Source organism: Sinocyclocheilus anshuiensis, unplaced genomic scaffold (genome assembly GCF_001515605.1).
Source record: "Sinocyclocheilus anshuiensis isolate Anshui unplaced genomic scaffold, SAMN03320099.WGS_v1.1 scaffold2040, whole genome shotgun sequence".
Taxonomy (NCBI): Eukaryota; Metazoa; Chordata; class Actinopteri; order Cypriniformes; family Cyprinidae; genus Sinocyclocheilus; species Sinocyclocheilus anshuiensis.
The window spans coordinates 50,952-57,633 of NW_015557211.1; the positions used below are offsets into that span (position 1 = coordinate 50,952).

Consider the following 6,682-nt stretch of genomic DNA (forward strand, 5'->3'; position numbering starts at 1 on the left):
TGGATAAATAGATGATGGATGGATGGATGGATGGATTGATTGGATGGGTGGATAAATAGATGATGGATGGATGGATGGATGGATTGATTGGATGGGTGGATAAATAGATGATGGATGGATGGATGGATGGATTGATTGGATGGGTGGATAAATAGATGATGGATGGATGGATGGATTTATTGGATGGATGGATAAATAGATGATGGATTGATGGATGGATAAATAGATGATGGATGGATGAATAAATAGATGATGGATGGATGGATGGATGGATAAATAAATAGATGATGGATGGATGGATAAATAAATAGATGATGGATGGATGGATAAATAAATAGATGATGGATGGATAAATGGATGGATGGGTGGATAAATAGATGATGGATGGATAAATGGATGGATGGATGGATGGATGGATGGATGGATGGATAAATAGATGATGGATGGATGGATGGATGGATAAATAAATAGATGATGGATGGATGGATAAATAAATAGATGATGATGGATGGATAAATAAATAGATGATGGATGGATGGATGGATAAATAGATGATGGATGGATGGATGGATAAATAAATAGATGATGGATTGATGGATGGATGGATGGATAAATAGATGATGGATGGATGATGGATAGATAGATTGTTTACTCACCTTGTTTATTTTGAAAATGAAATCTTCAGGCTGAATGTTTAACGGATTGCTGGTTTCATAGTGTTTTCCGTCGGATTGGTTTGGTTTCAAGCTTGGTTTGAGGTTTGGTGAGTGCTGCTGTCCAGTGATAGATGTGTTTCTCCTGGTCTTGAGTTGTAATGATCTGATGATCTGGGTTTGTTTATCTGTAGGCTGTTTAGTTTTAAGTGAATGTCTCTCTGGACCGGATGAGTTGCTGAGAGGCTCCTTCAAGCTCCGTCTCGTGGCAGTGTGGTGTTTTGTGATAAAAGCAGAGGAGATTGCTAATTCTGAAGCGCCTCCAGAAATGTGTGACTGTTTTGTTGTGTATTTAATGAAATGAGGGATACTCTGTCTCTGTTTCTGTGTCCAATCAGTGCCTGCCTGCCGTTACTTTGAAACTAAAACAGCTTGAGCTGATTCTAAAGAAGTCTGCTGACTCCGTGTGTAGCTTAAACACAAGCATTTAATAATCCTGAAAAATGTCTTGCAGTTTGGTAACCGTGGTATAAGTGGAATAATTGCATAATTTAACATTACTGTACAGCCGAGGTATAACTCCTCAGGATGTCCATTCATTTAAATGATTCCTCATGTAAAGAATCTTGATTTGGTGAATGACTGTAATTACAGCTCTCTAGTAAATGTCCTCTTACAATTGAACTGCTTAACATACGGACTCATTTTACACTGTCTTGTACATATTCCTGTGTATTTGTCATTTATTTTAAGATTAAAATGAGGATAAAAAATATATAATTGATTGATTGATTGTTGATTGACTCAGCTTTTCAAATGTAACAGACATAAAATATTTACGTTCTGTCTTTAGTGTTATTTTAGTATCCGTTGGCGTAGGTATAATTTCACTAATATTTTTATTTATTTTTATATTTTCTGTTTTAATTTTTTAGTTTAATTGTGTTGTGTGTTTTTGTCATTTTTATACGTCTATATAGTTTATTTTTATTTTTTTTCCTTCAGTTTTATTTTGATCTATTATAGAATATCAAGTTAAACTTTATGAAATTGGGATGTTTCCCAGGCAAGTGACTTAAATAAACTGTTTAAGTTGTTTGTATATTTTATTTTATTTCAGTTAATATTTACTTAATTTCAAGTAACTTTTTTTTTTTTTAGTTAATATTAATTATCCTGGATCAGCCTGTCTTGCATCTATCTTTGCATCTATTTGTGTTTATAGTCCCTTTTATGCTGCACATTCACTTTTATTTGTGCACACTGCCGAAAAAATCAAGAGTTGTGTTGAGAATCTAAAAGCTACCTTGCTGCTTTGAAAACTGCCCTGCCTTGCTTTCATATTTCCTTCAGAAACTGCAAATCTAATTTAGATCGTTCCAGTTTTTATTGTGAGACACTAGATGTGTCAAACTGCATTCTCATGGGCTTTTATGCATTCTTCTTCTCTCCGTATCCCCTGATGTGTTTCTTCTCTCCCTCTGCTGGAGGCTGGTGTAACTGCAGCGCTGTATTGAGGTCAGCAGCAGAGCAGTGCGCTTTACAGACAGCAGCAGATAAACAGCAGCGTGTCAACACTCTTTGTACGGATATGCAATCTTTATAAGTGTGTGTGGGGGATGCATTTGTATGTTTCCCACTCTTTCTATTTCTTCCATCACACACACAGTATTCTAGCAGTGATGAATGTGGAATGCTTGCTCTGTTAAACCGGCTGCCGCTGCACAAATAATACATTGTAAAATCACAGAGGCGTCCATCTTGGCTCTGGATCCTGCACAGTTTCCTCAGACCTCTGTCCTCGTGTGGGCTGGGAACTGCCAAAGCGTTGGGATTGGTTTGTTTGTCATAGAGCGTGGAGCTCGCGGTGTATCATGCCACGTCTCGGTGTTTTGACAGCATGATGGTGCGGAGGATAACAGCGCTGGTCGTGAGCTCGGCTAGAGGGAGACAGAGAGAAACTTTGGCCTTGACTTGCGCTCTTGGTCACTAGAGAGTGTGTGCATGTGACAGGAAGTAAGAGTGCAAGACTGTTTTGTCTTGTTTTCAAATACAAATGTTGAAACTTGCTTAAATCCAGATGGATTTAGTTGAGATGTGAATTGAACATGATGCAGTCTTGTTTGAGTTTATGCTTAAAACGAGAACACATATCTCTCAATAGGGGAAATGAAACTTGTTTTGTCTTTGAATTAAGTCGATTTTTTTTATTTTTTTTTATGAGGCCAGTGGCAGATATTTGTTCTTGTTTTAATCATAAACTCATTTCATTTTTAACCATTTTCTCATAAAACAAGACTTCTGGTTTAGTGTCATTTTGCTTCTCAAGTAAATGCATCTTGATTTACATTTTTTTTTTACATTTACACTGGAAAAAGTATTTATTTATGTAGTAAAATGAATGAGAAAGTAATGTAGATATATTACAAGTTGTATTTTCAAATGTTGAAGCATTAAAATACATTTACATTCCGAGACCATATTGGCATATTGTGTCTTAAAACGTCTTAAATTTACTTTCATAAAACCAGCAGAAACCCTGGCTTCAAAATTGTGCAGTGTCTAGAAAAACTTCTTAGTGTAAGTTAAATTCAGTATATATTACTTATAATTTGCTAGTAAAACGTAATATGTTATGATTGTGCATTTTGTCTCTTAATTAGAAGCACCACAACATTACCAGTGTGTTTATAATATATAACAATTTCGAAAGCACACCAAAAACAAATATGCTAATAACGAACACACTGCTTGATTTAAAAACGCAGGTATCAGTTGAAATATATATATATATATATATATATATATACAAAAAAAAAATGCATGTAGTCTTCAGGTATTTTTAAATTAAGTTCACGTTCAGCTTGAAGTTTATTAGAAGTAATCAAATAAACAAACAAACAAATACATAAATAAACAAGAAAAGTGAACAAATTAAAATAATACAATTGCTGAAAAAAACTTAAACAAAAGGTACAAAAACCTCAAAAACTTAGGACACACACATGCATACGGGACTAGTCATAGAAAGGGTTTTAGCCTCGCTCGTATAACTGAAAGACATTTTTAGGGTATCCTGATATCACTCAACGCTAATATATGAAGCAGAGCTTACAGATACGTTTGTGTGCTGATCTGTTAATTCTGTCTGTCTTTCAGAGAATGTCTGAATACAGCTCGATGTTGAGTGATCTGTCTGAGAACATCACTAATGAAGACCTGGAGCAACTGAAGTCGGCCTGTAAGGAGGACATCCCCGAAGACCAGAGCAACTCCATCACCTGCTCCAGAGACTGGTTCAGTTACCTGGAGAACAATGACAAACTGGCACAAGGTGAGGAGGACTCTGGACAGATTCATCTAGCATGAGAATGAATGTGCTCTCACTCAGGCTGCGTGCACGAGTCGAACAGAGATTAGAATAAAGTTACTAGTCACTGATAATCTTCCTCTCTGGCTCTCAAATATCATTTGCATTTATGTTCAAAATATTGAAACATCCTGTTATAGGTCACGAGAAAAGGAAGAACCAAGTATATTTGACACAACAAGAAGTAGCAAAATCGTACATATTACAGAAATAACACACTTAAGTCAAGTCACCTTTATTTATATAGCGCTTTTAACAATACAGATTGTGTCAAAGCAACTTTACAGCATTAAATAGGAAAAATAGTGTGTCAATAATGCAAAACGACAATAGTAAACACTACATTTTCAGTTAAATGCAATTAATCATTGAATTAAAGGAATATACTTGTGTGAACTTAATGTACAGTTTTTGGACACTTAGTTACGTGTTAATTGCAATTAAAGTATTATAGTTTAAATGTATATTAAATACAATATATGCTGAGCATTAGATTGTTCTGACCCACTTAAGTAGGACTTAAGTACATCTTTGTATGCAATTTCATAATAACGTCTATTGTCTTTGAAATATAATTGAAGTACCGCTGAATGTACTGACAAGCATGTATGATCAACTAAAATATACTTTAATGTAATTTCTATTGAAACTTGTGTCATGTATTTAAATATATTAGTAATGATGAAGTTGCAATTTAGTGCAGATTAAGCATTTAAATCTATTAACTTTAAATGTAATATTGGATAAAATAAATTTAAAATCATAATCAAGTACTTTAGATTTACTTAAACAGTGACTTAAAATGTACGTAATTTGCCTTTATTACAAAGGTCACTTTTTAAAAGTGTACTTAAGTGTGTTTAGAAACATAGTCATGAAATTGTCGCTCTTTAAGTCACTTAAGTGGCCTTTTATTTCATTCGTATTATATTATCTGCAAGTACAGTTTTAAATATATACTTTAAAGATTTGAAGTGCACTAAATGTGCGCATCCAATACAATTTTCACAAGGGTGTTTCATGAGGCACTACATTTGAATATGTTTAAACATTTTATATTCCAAGAAAGTAAATTGTATGTGTTTGGAAAAGCATGAGGACAGACTTTTCCATTCCTTTACATGACAGTTGAGTTTATTGCACAGGTATGTGCTCATAGTTTGATAAGACGTCTCTGTGTGTGTCTTGCACAGATGACCTGTCCTACATAGAGCACATCTTTGAGATCTCGCGGCGGCCGGACCTCTTGACCCGGGTCATTGAGTACCGCACGACCGTGCTGAAGATCTCCGAAGACGACGAGATCGACACCAAACTCACACGCATCCCCTCGGCCAAGAAATACAAGGGTACGAACGAGTACAGTCTCTGTGTCCTTTATTGAAATAGTAGCATCTGTAACAGAGTTGTCCTTGCGTCTCTCCTCTCTGTCGTAGATATCATTCGCCAGCCGTCAGAAGATGAGATTATCAAACTGGCCCCTCCCCCTAAAAAAGCATGAGGTCAAAGTTCACGACCTCTGCTCCTCATCCCCGGCACTTCATCTTGCCCATCATCGTCACCAAGCCCTGCCCACTCCACCTCCTCCCACCGAACAGAAGCCAGGCAGCCAATCAGATCGCCAAGATGCTTTAAAGCCACGCCCACTCCACGGAGGCACAGAAAACTGAACGAAAGACAAAGAAATGGACAAAAAAAGACTTGCAGAACGGATCATCAGGTTGTGTGTCGGAATGAAAACCAATCAGTCCGTGTTTGCTGACGCTTGTGTGGAATTGTGTGTGTGCGAGAGAGAGTTTATTCACACCCGTGATGGGATCAGAAGTTGGTCAGACCAGCGCAACAGGGGATTCGCAGTTAATGTGGCGACTAGTGTGAATCTAAATGAAACCGGTTTAGCCACTGATCGCTGTTCCTTTAGACACATTTATTCCCTGGTTAGTATCGTGGGTAGACTCCAGGTCCGTACATTCCCTTTAAAACACGACTCATATCAACATTTAAAAGTGTTACAGATAATTCATCTTTGAATTTGTGCGATTGCCACTTAGAAAGCCAATATTTGCCTTCTTTAGAAATTAAATGCATTATCGCAGGGTATGCAATTACCTAGTAGAGAACTGATATTGCTTTTTATATCTCTGTATGTCATACTTCTAGGAATTATAGTTTATTAAAGTATCAGTTATATAAGAAGAATCATTGTTTCGTATCAAACGACAGCAGTCATATATATATATATATATATATATCAACGTAAATGGAGTTTGTCAAACTAACATGGGAGAAAAAAATTAGACGTTTATCTTCTATTATTAAATGTATAACGGGCCGAAAAACTCTGTCTGTGGACGATTGGAACATGCTAGAACACAAAATGCATGGAAAAAGGGGGGGAAAAAAACAAAAAACAATGTGTGTTTAGTAAAGTTTTAGCTCCATTTCTGCAGTATTTGCATCAGGAAATAGAAGGCATATATTTTTTGTTAAAACTTTAAATTGCTCAATTTGACTACTTCTATACTGTGAATTATTTATTCAGATGCCTCAGTATGACATTATGTGAAACATTAGGATGATATCACATATTTCCTGTTGATAATTTGTATACTGATAGAAACAGCTGCGACTGAAACAGGGGTATTTATGTCAAGGATGT

The 6,682-nt window shown here is 35.9% G+C and overlaps 1 protein-coding gene across 1 annotated transcript in view; it reads left to right on the plus strand.

Annotated features, from left to right (window-relative positions):
• The window catches only part of LOC107678969 (astrocytic phosphoprotein PEA-15-like), a 26,923-nt gene extending 21,310 nt beyond the window's left edge, over window positions 1–5,613 (plus strand). Inside the window, exons 2-4 of the mRNA XM_016474368.1 lie at window positions 3,813–3,987; window positions 5,217–5,372; window positions 5,460–5,613. Coding sequence (XP_016329854.1) covers window positions 3,816–3,987; window positions 5,217–5,372; window positions 5,460–5,524 — 393 coding nt within the window. The 5' untranslated portion in view covers window positions 3,813–3,815 and the 3' untranslated portion in view covers window positions 5,525–5,613. The remainder of the gene's footprint in view (window positions 1–3,812; window positions 3,988–5,216; window positions 5,373–5,459) is intronic.
• The last annotated feature ends 1,069 nt before the right edge of the window (window positions 5,614–6,682 follow it).